This window comes from Panthera pardus, unplaced genomic scaffold (assembly GCF_024362965.1).
Source record: "Panthera pardus isolate Hobbes unplaced genomic scaffold, ASM2436296v1 HiC_scaffold_10, whole genome shotgun sequence".
NCBI classification, from domain to species: Eukaryota; Metazoa; Chordata; class Mammalia; order Carnivora; family Felidae; genus Panthera; species Panthera pardus.
Window position 1 is genome coordinate 37339773 of NW_026526655.1, and position 18414 is coordinate 37358186.

At 36.5% G+C, this 18414-nt stretch overlaps 1 protein-coding gene across 3 annotated transcripts in view; it reads right to left on the reverse strand.

The window, feature by feature from the left end:
• Positions 1 to 2639: 2639 nt before the first annotated feature.
• PLCL1 (phospholipase C like 1 (inactive)) overlaps positions 2640 to 18414 on the reverse strand; it is a 332470-nt gene continuing 316695 nt past the window's right edge. For all 3 annotated transcript variants that reach the window (XM_019428364.2, XM_053906572.1, XM_053906574.1), the window contains one exon: positions 2640 to 4337. In XM_019428364.2, the coding sequence (XP_019283909.1) occupies positions 4155 to 4337 (183 nt within the window). In that variant the 3' untranslated portion in view covers positions 2640 to 4154. The remainder of the gene's footprint in view (positions 4338 to 18414) is intronic.

Genomic DNA, 18414 nt, shown 5'->3' on the forward strand with positions numbered 1-18414 from the left:
TGCCTCATTTTTACAAGGGTGGCATTACAGAGTCATGGACATAAAACAATCTACAGTAAATGGGCTGGGTCAACTGATTATCCATTCTGGGAACAGATGAAATTAGAACTCTACCTTACACTATACACAAAAAGCAATTCTAGGAGGATTATAGGTTTAAATGTGAAAAGTAAACCAAGAAAGATACTAGCAGATAATATAGGATAATATTTTCACAAGCATAGGTCAGCAAAGATGTCTTAACACTAATCATAAAGGAAAAAAAATCATGCTTGGATTAAATTAGGTATATGTATATCAAAAGACATTAGTAGCAACATATATGAAAAACACAGGGTTAATATTCTTGTTAAGTAAATGCCTTTTAAAAAATAATAATAAACAGATTAAAAGTTACCATCCCACTCAAAAGCAATCAGAAAAATTATAACTATCTATATAAAATTATCTGAAGTCAATGAATATACTAATATGTGTTCAATCTCACTAAAGAGTAGAGGATAAAGAGAAATAAGATTTTTTAAGCTAGCAGATTGGCAAAGACATAAATAACAATAATTACATTTGGTATTGGCCAAGATTTGAGCACTCTCATAAACTCCTGGTGGGAATTTAAATTGAACAAGTTTTTTTGGAGACTATTTGGCAATGTATCACAAAACCCCTAAAAATCATCTATATAACCTTTGACCCAAAAATTCCACTTCTAGAAATTTGTCTTAAAGAAAAAAATTGTACCACTTTGAAAAAATGATTTTCATCACTGCAATGTTTGCATAACAAGAAATTAGGAGAGAAAAGTCTAACAATAGGGGATTGTTTAATATATTATAGTAATCCACATAATAAGACACTAATACTAATTTGGATCAAGAATCACCACCTAAGACATCTACAGAGGCAAGATGTAACATAAACGAATGAAGAAGCTCTTTGGCAAACTGGACAGCACATGCCTCTTTTGGAGAGGCCAACTCCAATTAATTCATGACAAGTAACATGTGGGGAGGTGCAGAAGGACGTCTAGTGTTGTCAGAATACCCAATCTTAGAAGTAGAAAATTAAATTTTTATGTGAAATCTCATGATTTTTAAAAGTTGTCTATTGTTTAAAACTTTTTGAAAAAGATTCAGCAGCCACATAAAATACATTATTTGTGGACTAGATTCCATTCAAAGGCTGAGAGTTCCAATGTACAGATATATTCATTGACATAGAAAGAGATCCATGATGTATTGTTTTTATTGTGTGGAAAGACTGTTACAAAAAACACTTTATATAATGTGATCTCAATTTTCTTAAAAATGAAAGTACATTTAGATGCATAAACTCTAAACAGTGTCTGAATGGATATAAATCCATAATGTTACTAGTGGGTGATTTTTTTATATATCTGTATTATTGCATTTTTATATTGATCATTAGTATTTTATTATCAAAGAATACAATAACGTTCTTTTCATTGGTGGTTATAAAGGAAAGAGTTGATAGTTTAGTTTAAAATTTTGAGAATTAAATTAAAAAATCAAAACCACTGAACAAATACTCTTCCACATAAAATCAGACAGACCAGAATCTAAAGTCAAATCTTCCATTCACTTTATCAGTGGCTCTGTCAGTGATAACACCTACCATCTCTGCTTCATATCACATTGGTAATGTAAAAATTAATAAACAAAAATTGAATTAATATCTACCATTACATTCTTAGCATCATCAAAAGCTAAGCAGGTGGAAGGAGCATTTTTCTACTACAGTGCAAGTCTGGAAAGAAGACAGACACTGGTAGAATGTAATAATGTAAGAAGTTTGCTTTGTTTCTATAATTCCATCCAGAGGCAAGACCATTATAGGAAATATGTTTCCCTTGTAACTTCTCTATTCTCAAAATCTGAAGCTCCACCCTGCCCCACCCTTCACTCCCTGGCTAGCAATCAGACCCAATGCAGTGGAGTAGAGACTGGTAGACAACCCATTGCCAGAAGGACCATTAGATGAGGTGGAACCCATATCATGTTCTCAGAAATACTTTTTTCCCCCCAGACTCAATTTATTTAAACTAAAAACAAAAACAGTCCAAGAAGATTTGAGTAAGCTCCTGTAAGTGGAGCTCTAGGACAATTGGAATAAACTAGGGAAGCCACTTTTAAGGATTAGCTTTGAGCCTCAAATTAAGAAATTAATAATATTCTTTGAGAGTTTTTACCCTTTGTCTTCTCTTCCCACCTCTCCATACCACCAGTAAAGGCATGTACTTCTCTGAATGGAATTCAGGGAGGTGAAGAGGTCCACCGGTGAAACCAACCAATTAGCTGATGTAAAGTGGATTTTGTTTTTGTCTCTATCACCTCTTTTTTTTATCATAAGGAGGTTAGATACTACATTCCACTATTCCTTTTACTGTGCAGGTTAAATATAATGGAGTGTAAAGAAATTTTTCCAGGCAATTATAGTACCCTTGAAAACCTACCTTAAAATGAGCTCATGAACCTCGCTAAACACCCAGTTTCAAACCCAAGGAGAAATTTCACATTTGGTTCATGGAAATATCATACCCTTTGAGATATTTTTAATATAATAACTCATTTTCATTATTTTTCTCTTTTCAAAGAATTCATAATAAAAGAGAACCATAAAAGTGTTGTTTCATATCTTTACTTTCAGTAATGTGCAACATGAACATAATAGTGTTAAGAAATCAGAAAAAAACTTAACACAGTAGCTATAGAAGATGCTTATAATTGCAAAAATTTTAACAATTATCTTCCCTAGTTTCCCCCAAACTTGCGTATTTGTTAATCAAATTAATTAAGAAGCTTTTCAAAATAAAAGCAATGTTTTAAATAAATATATTTTCATAACCATAGAACATTTAGTTCTGGTGGAAGTAACAAACATATTACACTCAAGTTCTTTATGAAGATATAAGGGTAAAAATTATCTGGATGCAATTATAAATGTACCCTAATTAGTTTGCTTCTTTTGTATGTATATTTTTGTTCATGTATTAAAATTATATCATATTTTGTAACAAGTTAGCTCTTAAATCATCACAAAGATGTTATCTGACTCACGGAATTTATGTCAATTCAACATGATGATGTGGTTGAACAATGTCTTTAAATTTAAATTTAGTACAATAAATTATATTTAATAAAAGCCAAGACCTCCTAGCTGCTCATGTCTGTTATAGATGAATGCTAGATTCCCAGTTTGGAAGAATGAGGCCTTCCTAAAAATCTCAACCTTGACATTTTATAACTGAAAATAAGGTCACATCAAAGTCCTAATTACAACAGAGCTCTCACTGTGTTTCAGAGTTCCGTGTAGGTGGGTATAAATTCACTTATGATCAGCTTTTCCACTGAAATCATACATGTTTAATATACAACCACAAAAAAACTTTCTAAAATTTGATTTTATTTAATAAATAGTTTAAAGAGTTTCTAAGTGAAGAAATGATTTTGCTGATTCTCTTAGAAATTCTGATCATTTTTTAATCTTTCACTCACTTTTATTTCTACTGTGATTCTTAGGAATTTTTCTAATCTATATTTAGTCTATCAAAACATCTATGCACTGGTAAATTTGGCTTCCTTTGATAATAACCTATGTTAAGAACTCTAAATTAAATGAAGAAGGTAGAGAAGTAAAATTAAACACAGCAACAGGTTATAATAAGTGCTCTTTAGAATTTCAGATTAACAAATTTGTCCCAAAATGATAACATAATAACTTACTAAATGAATAATGCAACATAGAATAGATTTTCACAGGATCTCAATCTCTCTCCCTCTCTCTTTCTCTCTCACTTCACTTTCTGTCTCTCTCTTTCTCTCTCTCTCTCTCTCTCTCCCTCATACACACACACACACACATACACACACACACACACACACACACACACTCCCACTCACATCCACACATGGGTATGTACACTCATTTCAGAATTTTAAACACTGCTACTAAAGCTTTTAACTTAGATAAATTAACTACATTAAAATACTGACATTGTGAAAATATCTGTCTATGTCCAATACCCCATAGAGGGTACCTTTTTGTGAATTTCTAAAAAGCTTACAGAAAGAAAACCAGAAAGAAAAACCAGAGTCCTCAAGAGGAAGGATGGGTGAGTGTGTCGGTACTGCTCAGGGTCACAGCTTCCCGTTCTCCTCGCCACTCTCCTTCTCCTCTATGGCTTCCAGGCTGCGTTTGCTCTTGGCCTCGGCACAACTGCTAGGTGCCTTACTAAGTCCACAAGACAAGCACGCCAGCTGGATCTGCTTCATGTTTTCTACAGCTTCATTCTTGGCATTCTTCAACAGATCTCCTTGGCCCTGCAAACAAGTAGAAATATACACCAAAGAAGAAAGTTATGCACCAGGCATATCCTGAGTGATATCACTCTATATGTTAGTGCTCTTACTCAGTGAGGAAACAGACCCAGACCCTGAGAGCTCACTTTTTCAAGGCATTATCCCCAGGTTCTTTCCTAGCACTGTTGACGGTCTTTGCTCTTTAAGCCAAGGACCTCAACCTGATCCTGATCAGCTCTGTGGTTGACAGCACCCCCTTGAGATCCTGTAATAAGGAGCAACCTCAGGGCGAGGGTGGGGGGCTCCTCTGAATTACTGAGGACAATCCACCCTTCCCTCACCATGGTCTGAGACTTTGCACACTGCTGCAACCCCTGTCCCACCCAGGCCCAGCATTCCTAGGCTTGGGAGAAATCAAGGAAGGAAGCTCTTCCTCAAAGAACTGAAAGTTAAGTCAGCCCCTCAGTGTACAAGAGTTTACAAACCCAAACATCTTCTGTGACGTAAATCACACACCACCATGCTTGGCGAGCTGGGGTTTATATATTGGGTTATCCTTGCAATCTGTCTTTTAATGTTATTAGTTACCCACATTCCTTCTGTCTTTACCCACATTGTCCTTAAGGACAGTGTTCCCATCTGGCTGATGGAGAAAAAAGGCTCCAGAGGTTCAGCATGTCCTTCAAAACAAAAAGTAAAGGAGGATCACAGGAAATCATCAGCTGTCAGTTACATCACTGCTCAAGAAAGACTTTTTCTCCTTATTTTTATTTCTCATTTTAGTTCTTCATTATAATGATCGATGTATAAGCTGAGGCTGGCTCAGAAGCCTGAAGGAGCAAGTATGGGGAAGCCGGCACCTTTTCCCCCGGTGCACAGACAAAAGAGTCCTTTCTCTTTCTCCTCTCCATTCTCACTGCAGTGCCTGGTAAGGTGACCCTGAACTGCAAAGGACAATGTGGGAAGAAGCGGAGTTTACACTGATTGCTCCACAAAGCATAGACTCGGCCAAAGGATACGTCACCTATTTTATCCAAGGTGCTCCATGATACGCTGTTTAATTTGATGAATGATTTTTCCTTAGGCTATATGAGGAAATTTGTGTTAAAATGCCTTAGAATATTTAATTCCCCAAAATCTACACAGGCACTTCCCAATACTACCTATGTAATAATAGCTAAATCCTTCTAATAACAGGATTTAACTAAATGGGATGCATAAGGAGGGCTTTGCCTAATATTTTTGTTAAAGTGGACTTGCCCCGATCACCTCAATCACAGAAAGGGATTTGATAAGTGGACTCAGAAGTCTAATAGTCTAGCCTTCTTCTGAGGAGAAAAGAGGCTGAGCCTGAGGAGGTTTAGTGACTGACCCAAGGTCACAGCTGGTAAATGAGCTGGGACTAAAGTCCCTGTCTCATACCTTGGTTCAATGCCCTATTCCACACACCATATTTATACTTTAGACTAAGACTCAAGGCAAGCAAATGAACACTCTGTCAGATAGAGATGGATTTTCTAAGGGAAAAATATTCACTACACAAGCAGAATTTGGGGAGTCGGTTCTGTTTAATGCAGACATAATGAGTCCCCTCTGGACACTGCAAAATAAAGTCACGTCCACTCTGAAAAATGCAATTCTTAAGTAATCATAATAATGTGTGAAGTGCTTACTCTGTGCTGGCACTCTTTTTTATGCTTTACATATGTTCATTCATTCAACTGTCACAACATCCCTAAGAACATAGGCACTTTTCTTATTCTCGGTTTATTGATGAAAAAACACTGAGGCCCAGAGCAGTCACCTTTCCCAGCATCATGCAGCTGCTAAGTGGTAGAGCTGGGGTTCAAATACAGCCCAGCAGTGGGCTCTAGAGTCTTTTTTTTTTTAATTTTTTAATTTATTTTTTAGAGAGAAAGTGTGAGTGGGGGAGGGGCACAGAGAGAGGGAGACACAGAATCTGAAGCAGGCTCCAGGCTCTGAGTTGTCAGCACAGAGTCCGACGCGGGGCTTGAACCTACGAACTGTGAGATCATGACCTGAGCTGAAGTCGGGCACTAAACCAACTGAGCCACCCAGGCGCCCCTCTAAAGTCTGCAGTCTCAAGCACTACATGATATGACATCTCTTCAAGGAAAATTGCGCACTCTACAAAGCACATGAAAGCCTCCTATTTATTGTTACCCATGAAAACAACACAGATATAAAGAGAATCACTGCTCACGTGGCAAGTCTGACAGAACTCAGAGGAGACAGAGTCAGGAAGATCAGGTATACCAAGGACACGCTGACAGGGACACAAGTCAGATTATCTTAGTTTTGCTTTCAGCTCCAACAATTTCTCCTTGGGCTTCTCTTCTATAAACAAGAAAATATCCTTCTGCCTTCCTCACAGTTTTAAAGATTAAAGAAAATATGTTGAAAAACTGTTTGTAATTGAAATAATCACAAGTAAACTATGCTATAAGGTGATACAAAAGAGCGAGTATCGCAATCTACTACTATAATGAACACCCTGGTACTGTACATATGTTAACAGATAAATTTGACTAATTTGCTTAAAATGCACCTGCAGTGGGGTGGCTGGGTGGCTCAGTCAGTTGGACATCAGACTTCAGCTCAAGTCATGATCTCACTGTTTGTGGGTTCGAGCCCCACATCAGGCTCTGTGCTGACAGCTCAGCCTGCTTCAGATTCTGTGTCTCCTTCTCTCTCTGCAACCCCCCCGCTCAAAAATAAACATCAAAAACATTTTTAAATGCACCTGCAAGAGTCTGTTTTACAGAGATATGTGTATTGCTACTGGATTTACAAATTGAAAGATTCCTTTAAAAACCAAACTGTCTTAATGAAGAGATCATATCCAGACTCATTTTCAGTGTTACTTTTAAGACATCATTTTCCTTTTTTTTTTAATTTATTTTTAACGTTTATTTATTTTTGAGACAGAGAGAGACAGAGCATGAACGGGGGAAGGGCAGAGAGAGAGGGAGACACAGAATCAGAAGCAGGCTCCAGGCTCTGAGCCATCAGCCCAGAGCCCGACGCGGGACTCGAACTCACGGACCGTGAGATCGTGACCTGAGCTGAAGTCAGACGCTTAACCGACTGAGCCACCCAGGCGCCCCATCATTTTCCTTTTAGTTTTGAAATTTTCACAAAGAATTTTAAAATTACAACAAAAGCAAAATTGGCATCTTTCCTAATTGTAAGAGAAGGAGAAAAATCTCAAAATTCTCAAGCTACTAATGCAGAATGCTCTCACGTCCCTTATCCTGCAACAGGTTGTGAAACGTATCTAATTAATCAGCCAGAATGGCATTTCATCAGTTCTGAGAGGTGGCATCCAGGCCCAAATGCCAGACTGTGCCGGTTCTGGTACACAGAAGTCAGTCTCTCTAGAAAACAATGGCCAATTGGAGAAAACAGTTTGTGCCAGTGCACGAAAACACAACTACATCATCTCCTAAAAACCAGGAGACGACACATCCTGGCTGAATGATACAAGAAGAAAAAAATAGAAAGAGAAATTTAATTGTTAACTAACAGAAGAAGACAAAGTGAAAGACCAAGTTATAAAGATTTTACATTGAAATATTTACATAAAAATTTTGTCCCCTATTATTTTAAAAAGGGGGAATGAAGGTCATCTTTCTGTTCTGCAGCTCCTGGAGTCCTCCCTATTAGGATATCAGGACCAGAAAAGACTTATACTATTGTATTAAAGAGTGAAGTTTATTGTTAACAACTCCCAACTTGGCATTCCTTTTTAGTGCTTTTTCCCTTTATATGTGCAGCAATTTCCCCTGGCCAACTAGCATCCCTCTCTTTACTCTGTTACACGCCCTCTCAAACTTCTAACTAGCCAGCTTATGCAGTATCTCCTCTGTCAAAACGTCGTTGTCCTGTGTATCATTTCCTACAACATGTATTAGGTATTCAGATCAGCTAATCAATTTGAAGGTATTCGCGTGTAGTATGTATTTAAGGAGTATTGTAACAGGCGTTTCTAAAGAAATATGCTCAAAATATTTCCTCAAACACAGGTCTTGGGAGGGGAGGAAAAAGGAGAGAAGAGAACTTTACTTGGAATTATGTAAACTGAATATTATTAGATACTCAAACAAATCTGGGATTGTTATGGCCTGAAATGTAAAATTAATGTACAATTTGATCACTGAACACTCAACTTGAAAGAAATGTCAAGCTGCTGCTGATGTTTGAATATTCTAGTGATCTCGTAGCAATTTGTGGTTTCTCTCCTCTGATGTTAGGGATGCTTCAGAAAAAAAGAGGACTGATTTAACCCAAAGAAAAGTAAGAGTAATAGAGGGCATCTCAGGCAGACTGATGCTCATGGGACAATAGGACTATCGAAAGTCTCAAGGGCAATAGCCACAATTCAGCCTCCACATTTATATGGCTCTCAAAATTAAGAGTCCATGGAAATCCCAGCACATTTAAACAGTAACACTTGGCATCACAGAAAACCATAGAGAGATCACTATAGAGGTTTTGAATCTAAAAATTAGTGATGATTAATTAGCTTTTTTAAAAAAAGAGAGATTAAGCAGTCATAACCAAATCCTTGCAACTGTATTAGATTGCAATTAAAATCCTGGAAGTCAAGAAATATCTGATGCAATTTAAACTGTAAATGGGGCTGCTGTACAATACCACTACAATTTTTATTACTGCCAATGACTTTATTGTTGACAATAAAATATCATCACAATCCAAAACAGAAGCTAACACTTATTGAACACTTAGTATATGAACTATAAGCAAATTTGCATAGATTATCTCATTATATCACAATCATAAAAAGGGCTGGAATTCTAAATGCAAGTAAACTTAGTAGTTATATATTTGTAAATTATCTATTAGCAATGTATTTTATTACTTATCAAAAGATATTTAGGATTTGTATTATTCCTCCTCTTACTAAGAAAGGCAGCTCCCTCCCCCTCCCCAACACTAATTTGAAAATAATTTTGGCTACAATCTGGCAGAATAACTTACCAAAGACATCCATGACTCCTCCACACCCATTTTTCCCATGAATTGCACTATCCCTTGTGTTATTAGTGCATACAAGAGCACGAGAACATCACGACTAGTGTCCGTGTCGCGTGTGAAGGAAATGCGTGGGCCATCTCAGAGCACACCACAAATATTTAAAGAAGCTTTCACATACACATCCACACACATAAACAAATGTAGCTCTGTCTCCTGGCAGACTTGTATGGGTATTTTTCAGCACATACTCAATACGCTGGTATTCTTTCATGTGGGGGTCCACACCTACAGTTAGTGTCAATAGCCACGGACAACAATACTATAGTAAAAGTCAACCATAGACAGTATGGTGGAATTAACAGCTCTTTATTTGTTCCAGCTACCATTTGTTGGACAAAACCATGTAGTGGTAGGTGGTGCCCTATTACCACCTTACTAGTTCAAAAACCATGCTTTTGGGGAATTTCTGTATTATCTGAAGAGGTCAAATGTTTTGCTCCAATGAGGTAGAAATAACTACTACAATGTCCTTCATTTGAGAAATTAAAATAGCAGATCAAAAATGTGGTGATGTCATGACAGAGGTATTTCTCTTGTACTTCTCAAAGAGAAGACAACATTGCAAACTAAAGCAGCATGACATGTCTAATAACCACAATTATTCAAAAGACTACAAAAAAATTTGAAGTTAGAATCTGTTGAAATTCAACATAATGGAAATTATATTTGAAAGTTAAATTTGAAAGCATATGTAAGACCTAGCAAATAAGATCTTTTTCCACATTTCTTTTTCAAATAACATCCTCCATTGTTACAATATCTTTCTCATCAAGAAATCTTGACTAACTTCAATGTTGAAGGAATGAAGAACCCTATTTACTTCAAAATGGTAACTGCGTCTTAAGCATAAGACCTTTACATTAGCCATGTTTTTTTAAAAATAGTTTTTAATATAGAAGAAATTATCTTTGTATTGTTTAGTGTATATATAAAGGAAGTCATTTAACATTATTTAAATACTACTCACTAATAATTTTAATCACATCACTGTAATAGAATGAAAGATAAAAATCACAATCATCTCAATAGATGCATAAAAATCTTTTGACAAAATTCAACATCCTTTCATGATAAAAACTCTCAACAAACTGACTATAGAAGGAACACACCTCAATATAACGCAGGCCATATCTGACAAGACCACAAGTAACATCATACTCAATGGTGAAAGGTTGAAAGCTTTTCCTTTAAGATCAGGAACAAGACAAGGGTGCCCATTCCCACTAGTCCTATTCAACATAGTACTATAAATCCTAGCCAGAGCATTTAGGCAAAAAAAGAAAAGAAAGAAAAAGAGAACAAAAGAGAAAAAGAAAGAAAGAAAGAAAGAAAGAAAGAAAGAAAGAGAAAGAAAGAAAGAAAGAAAGAAAGAAAGAAAGAAAGAAAGAAAGGCAAGAAAGCAAGCCTAGGTGGCTCAGTTGAGCATCTGACTCTTGGTCTCGGCTCAGGTTATGATTTCTCAGTTCATGAAATCAAGCCCCACATTGGGCTCTGCCCTGATGACGCAGAGCCTGCTTGGGATTCTCTCTCTCTCTCTCTCTCTCTCTCTCTCTGCCCTTCTCCTGCTTCTGCTCTCTCTCTTTCTCTCAAAATAAATAAATAAACTTTAGAAAGAAAGACAGAAAGAAAGAAAGAGAAGAAAGAAAGAAAGAAAGAGTATCCAAATCAGAAAGGAAGTAGCAAAATTCTCTCTTATTGCAGAAGACGTTATCTTATATATGGAAAACCCTAAAGACTACACCAAATAACTGTTAGAGCTAATAAATGGATTCATTAAAGTTGCAGGATACAAAATCAACACACAAAAATCAGTTGTTTATTGGTTAACAATAAACTATCAGAAAAAGAAATAAAAATAACAATCCAATTTACAATAACATCAAAAACAATAAAATACTTAAAAATAAATTAAGCCAAGGAAGTAAAAGATCTGCACACTGAAAGCTACCAAATATTGATAAAAGAAATTGAAGAAGACACAAATGAATGGAAAGATATCTCATGTTTATGGGTTAGAAGAATTAATATTATAATACCCATGCTACCCAACATCATCTATAGAATCAATGCAATCCCTATCAAAATTCCAATGGTAATATAAGAACAAGAAAAACAATTCTAAAATTCACATGGAATCACAAAAGGTTGCAAAGCCAAAGCAACTCTGAGAAAGAACAAAGCTGGAGGCATCACACTTCCTGATTTTAAGCTATAATACAAAACTACAGTAATTAAAACAGTATGGCACCAAAAGCACAAGCAACAAAAGCCAAAACAAGCAAGTGGGACAACATCAAACTAAAACGCTCTTCACAGCAATTCACAGCAAAAGAAACAATCAACAAGATGAAAAGGCAACCTACTGAGTGGGAGAAATATTTGCAAACCATACAGCTGATAAGAGGTTAATATCCAAAATACATAAAGAACTCTCTCTCTCTCTCTCTCTCTCTCTCTCTCTTTCTATATATATATATATAGAAATATATAGAAGTATATAGAAATATACTCAATATATTTAACAACTCAATAACAAAAAAATAAATAATCTGATTAAAAAATGGGCAACAGACCTGAATAAACATTTTTCCAAAGAAGACATACAAATGCCCAAAGGGTACATGAAAAGGTGCTCAACCATTAATTATCAGGGAAATGCTACTCAAAACTACCTTACACTTGTTAGAATAACTAATATCAAAATAATTATTATCAAAAAGACAAGCGATAACAAGCACCAGCAAGGATATAGAGACAAGGGAACATCTGTGCACTGCTGGAAAGGTGAACTGGTACATCCACTATGTAAAAGGGCATGGAGCTTCCTCAAAAATATTAAAAATAGAACTACTATATAATCCAGCAATTCCCCTTCTGGGTATATATCTAAAGGAAATGAAATCAGGATCTTGAAAAGATATTCTCACCATCATGCCCATTACAGCATTATTTACAATACCCAAGACATGGAAACAATCTGAGTGTCCATCAAACGAATAGATTTCTAATATATCTTCCTTAATATATATGTATCTTTAATATATATGTATATAATATACATATTCTTTAATATATTATTCATATACTATATATAGCATCTAATGACATTTCAAAAGATGTTGCATATATAATGCAATATTATTCAGCCATGAGAAAGAAGGCAATCCCACCATTTTCAACAAGATGGAGACATTTCAAGGGCATTATACTAAATGGAGTAAGTCAGACAGAGAAAGACAAATACCGGATGATCTCACTTTTAAGTGTAACCTTAAAAAAAACAGAATTCATAGAAACAAAACGTAGTTTGATGGCTGCCCAGGGCAAGGGATAGAGAAAAAGGGTGAAGGTGGTCAAAGGGTATAAATTTTCAATTACAAGATGAGTAAGTTCTTGAAATTTAACATACAGCATGGTGACGACAGTTAACAATACCGTATTATATACTTGGAAGTTGCTAGGAAAGTAAATCTTAACAGTTCTCACCACAAAAAAAAGGTAACTATGTGAGTTGATAAATGTGTTAACTAACTTACTGTGATAATAATAATAATAATGGTAATAACAATCCAGCAGCAACAGTGCTGACAACATATGCCATTCGTGATGGGTAACATTGCATTCCTCAATAAAATCTATTGCACTGAGATGCACTTGTTGACCAGAACTTAAGAAGTATAGAATTCAATACCTCCAATTCCCATTTGTTGTCCCTACTGTATGTCGTTCTCAGCTTTGCGTGTGTGAACGAAGACACACCCACCTCCTTCCTTTGATTTAGGAGCCATGGTAGTCTCCCTTAACTATCAACAAAGATTTATGTCTTCACTTTTGCCTGATTCATCTATTTGTTCATCAAGCAAATATTTATTAAACATATTCTATACACAAGGCATTTTGTCTTTGACTTGTGGGTCCCAGCTTTGTCAAAACCAAGGTTCTTTAAAACGAATATTTTGCAAGGCTCCCTTTACTATCATACAATGAAAGTCAAAACTAATATAAGCTGGTTATATACATTAAAAATGAAGTAAAAATAGCATCCTAGCTACACTGTAAAGAGAAATAAAAGAATGGTCATTTAAAACAAAATAATATGTATTATAATATTTAAACAGGCAGGCACACAAGAAACCATAATGAAGTAGGCAGGGGCCTGAACTTACTTAATATGAATTCATTAAATTCAACAGAGAAACAAAGAGATCAGATGCCATTCCACACACACAAAGAATATAGGAAAATGACAGTGTAGATGCACCAGATAGACACTAGCATAAAAACAAATAATGGCAACAGATCACATCTATTTGCATATAATAAAAGAAGAAAGGAAAATAACTTTAATTAAGATAGGGATAACATGGGGTGCCTGGGTGGCTCAGTCGGTTAAGCATCCAACTTCAGCTCAGGTCATGATCTCACAGTCCGTGAGTTCGAGCCCCACATTAGGCTCTGTGCCAACAGCTCAGAGCCTGGAGCCTGCTTTAGATTCTGTGTCTCCCTCTCTCTCTGTCCCTCACTGGCCCACACTCTGTCTCTCTCTCAAAAGTAAAATAAAAATATTAAAAAAAATTTTTTAAGATAGGGATAACATACCAAGACAAGTACAGACTCTCACCATGGAGAAAAAGTCTGATAGTCCACAAGTGAGCAAATAAATAATACTCATACACCCTACCAGAGCTGCCAAATCTTCAAAGGTATCTCAAAGGATATTTTTCTTGTGATTGATGATATCAGCTTCTACTTCACAGGACACTGTGGGATGTCTACCATGGATTGTCAATAATAACAAAGTATCAAATTAAAACCAGTAACTCACTTCCCAGTTTGTTCCAAAATTGCTTACTGTATAGCAATCATACAATTAAGTAGACAGAATTCCCAGAGTGAATAAATTATTCAATAATTTAGAAACAATATCTTCATTCATTTAGACATGCCTCTCAGTAATTATGTTTTCCTCGGATACTGGGCCTTTCACATAACTTCTTGTAAAAAGATTAATATCGTGTACTAAAGTACTCTGATTTTAGATGATTTAGTAAGGCAGGACTTAAAGTCTTGCAAGATGAGGGCAACTGTTCTTTATGTTGCCCTGTCCTGCACAGTGCAGGACACCCAGCATTCCTGGCTGCTCCCTCTAAATACCTCCAGAGAATTCTTCCATCACCTCCTCAATTTTCCAAAGTGCCCTCTAGAGGGCAGTACTGCACGCATTAAGAACTGCAGGGCTAGACTCTGGGTAAGACGGTAAGCACAGATGCCCTTTCCTCCCGCATAGAATTGAGGTCTAGTTAGGGATAAAAGCATAAATCCAAAAGCCACAAAAATAAAATTATGTCTAATCACAAGTGGTGCCGTGCGCTTACAGGGAGGTGATGTGGTGAGAACATGTAGCCTAGGGGATCAAACAAGTCTCTCCTGTTTAAGACACATCTGAGCAACAATTTGAGACACAGAAGCATCTTCGTTTCTTTTTTGGCATCTTATAACAAGTGAAATATGATATAAGGATCTTTTGATACCTGCCTTGAGTCCTCAATCCTCCTATAGTCTTGCTGACACAGAGAGAGATAGGATGGGAGAGTGCTTTAGTAGGATACTGCCTCTGTGACATAGCACCAAAATGGCCAAATACATGCCATTTTCTCTTATATTTTGCCAACGTAGAATTTTTTTGTTTCCTTGGGTTTATACTGAAGAAAAAACAATGAAAGTGGAAAACACTCAATGAAGTATCGTTTAGTGACAGTATCATTTTCCTCTGCTAAGTAAGAGTTCTTGGCAACTACTTCACATTTTTGAGAATATTTTGAGATATTTGAAGATCAATTATCATTTTTTTCAACTTTACAGGTGAAGAATACTAAGTAAATATACTGCCTAAGTTCACACAGAAAAGAAGTATGAAGGAAATAACTAATACTGCCTGCTTCCCAGGCCAACAGATGCTTTTTCTTCACTGTATTATTTTTCTTTGCATTGAGGTACATTACATGATATGTTGTACATGTGATCTAATAGATCTTAGAAATGGGGAGAAGAAAAAAATAGCTTAAGAGCGATTTGGTTTAAAAATGAAAAAAATCCTAAATAAGTAAATAAGAAAAAAAATCCTGTGATAAAACCCCATGAATGTCCCACACATAAATACTTCCTTTGTGCTGATACTTTGACGTCTGATTTTTGCCTTCAAGGTATATACGGCGTTTGCAAGAATTTAATAATTTTAATCTGAGCCAAATTTTCAGAAAAGTGAAATATAAAAGCAATGGTTGAAGACTCATGAATGGGAGAAGTGTGGAGAAGATAATTGGTTTTCATTTTAAAGATATCATCATGATCAGATCCAAAAAAGAAGATTATGGGAGAATCAAATTCATTACAGGCACTAGGTGTACATTTTAAAGGATGCTATTAATGTGAGGACTTGTTAGTTCTCAGCTCCCTGGGATACTGATTCTCCTTGCAGTATCCACGAGCTCCTAAAAACCTCCCCCATACGTTGGCTGGCCGAGATGGCGGCACACACAAATTGGGGAGCAGAGCCAGAACTCCAGGAGTGATGAAAGAATACATCTGATTCTAAGGATGCCACATTTCTCTCATATAATCGCAGTTTGGCCCAGAGGCTTTGAATTGTAACCATACTGCTATTCTGTAGGTGAATATATAGTGTGACCGCCACTGTCAGCCTACCTATATTCAAATCCTGGGCTCCAACCACTTATTAGCTTTTTGGCCTTGAGCAAAGTCACTTGGTGCCTCAGTTTCCTCATCCATAAAATGGCTCTAAGAATTGTATTCACAATACATGTGAGTTATTTAGAATAATATGTGGCAAACTCTAATGAATGTTAGCATTATAATTATCCTATAAACAGAAAATTTTAAAGTTTCAGTAATGCAATATTTTGCTATCAATAATGACAATGTTATAGATATCTACTGTACTGTCTCTACCTTACAAAATGAGAGGAAACAAAAACCACTTTGAAACTTAAAAAAGACAAGTTGGCAAAATAGAGGGAATAATCTGTTGCAGAGAATAAAATGCAGGACTGATAACCTGTGAAAGACCCCATCATGATTAAAATTAAAAGAGTAATAATTCCATTGATGGGGGAACGTTCCTTGGGAAACCGCAGAATGTATCACCCTCTCCCGTGCAAAAGCTTATTTCCTTGTTTGTAATTTAGAGGTCACATCATTGCTCAGTGTAAAACATCGAAGCACTGCTCACTATTGGAATAAAAAAAATGTTAAACAGCCAATTTGTTTAAGGCAGGTGAGAAAGTAAAAATGAACTGAAGTCATCTGTCACCAAAAGAAATTAATGACAAACATTATCTCTTGTGACAGACCCATTATATTTCTGAAGATACCATAAGATAGGTTCCTGCAAGGGTGTTCTGTGTAAGAAGCCATCTGTCTGCTTTGGGCAATGACTGTGAGCCTAATCCACTTACAAAAAATGTCAACAAAATTGCTTCAACACCAGTGAGCTGAATAATAGAGACCCCTGAGCTAAACTTTAAAAATATGACTCAAGTGCAGAAAACTTCATGAATTTAGGTTTGTGTGATGAGACTGGCATACTGAGAATTCTCTTGCAGTCATTTTGACAAAAGAACCATTCAATAAAACAGTAAGAAGCCACTGCCTGTTGACTCTCCTGCTCTCTGCTCTTTCCTTCCCATTATTGTGATCATTTGCCTCTGTGTCAACAGATCTAATAAGAGAGGACAGAAGATTAGTATCAACCTTTAGCAAGGTGACAAAGATAATTAATTGCATTTCAAATGAAATTTCAGTAATGGATGGTCATCAGCACAAAAAACAAACGCTGTTTGAAAGTTCCTGATACCTCAAATTAACTTTCATTGGATAGTAAATGACCCTGAAATCGGAATTCATAGTGTCATGAGTGCTGTAGGCCAAACACAGAAGGAGCTTCTAGAGCAACCTCTACTTACCCAGCTCATACTATGTCCATTTCAAAAAGATCATTCACAGCAGCCCGAAAGATGCAGGATACTCCAAACCCCACAGCAGACAAAGACTATAGAGATAGTTACTAGTACGAAAAGAACACTTTGAAAATGCATTCTATTTGCTTGGAATTTCACTGTAAGAAATTACTGATTACATTGCTTAAGTTATCGGCTACTTCATCTATCCAAAAAATAAATCTGCAAAAATGCTAGAATAAGAGTGTAAATGTAATAACAATGGGCCACAGAGTGAACTGATCACAAAATGGCTTCAGCTGCTTAACCACCTCCACAGTCCTGAGGGTTTCAGCACACAAGTGGTATTTTGTGCCATCTGGTCCTGGGCTGCACAACTTGAAGGGCACCATTCACACGGCTTTCAATGTGCATGGCATTCCCTGCAGCCCAATGACAGCCATACCGCATCTGGTCTAGACCTGTCCTTTTACCAAAGACATCTTTATTCTCTGCAAAACCGTTAACTTTTAAATAGGCTGAAACTGTCCCCTTTAGGAGTGTGTCATGACATGTGCAGGGCTAGCCCATCCAGCAGCCCGTTAGGCACCCAATTATGCTGGCAGGAATTCTAGGTTGTGTCAACTGCAGTGGCCAAATAGCTTTCAGCAAGACACTATTAAAGGGGCAACTGCCCTGCATCCTCCACCCAATGGGTCGTTTTTTAACTAATGAAGGTAAGGCAGCTATCAGATGAAATGGCTACTTCTTATTAATAGTTAAATCGAGGAGTGGCCAACTTGGCTTCCAACACAAGGAATGTTTGGAGGTTTGGTCAGTAATGAGGTGTTCATTGTCGGTGCCCTAAATCCCGCAGGGCATTTGGTTAAAACACCAGACTACCGTTACACCAAAGAAATGCCAATATCTCAAGACCTGTTTTCCCTAATCTAAGACTCACTCAACTTTCAGATCTCAAACTCAAGTCACCCACAACACCAAACTACTAGCAACATATTTTGCTCCAACGTGTTGTTTACTTTAAAAATTATGCTACACGGGGA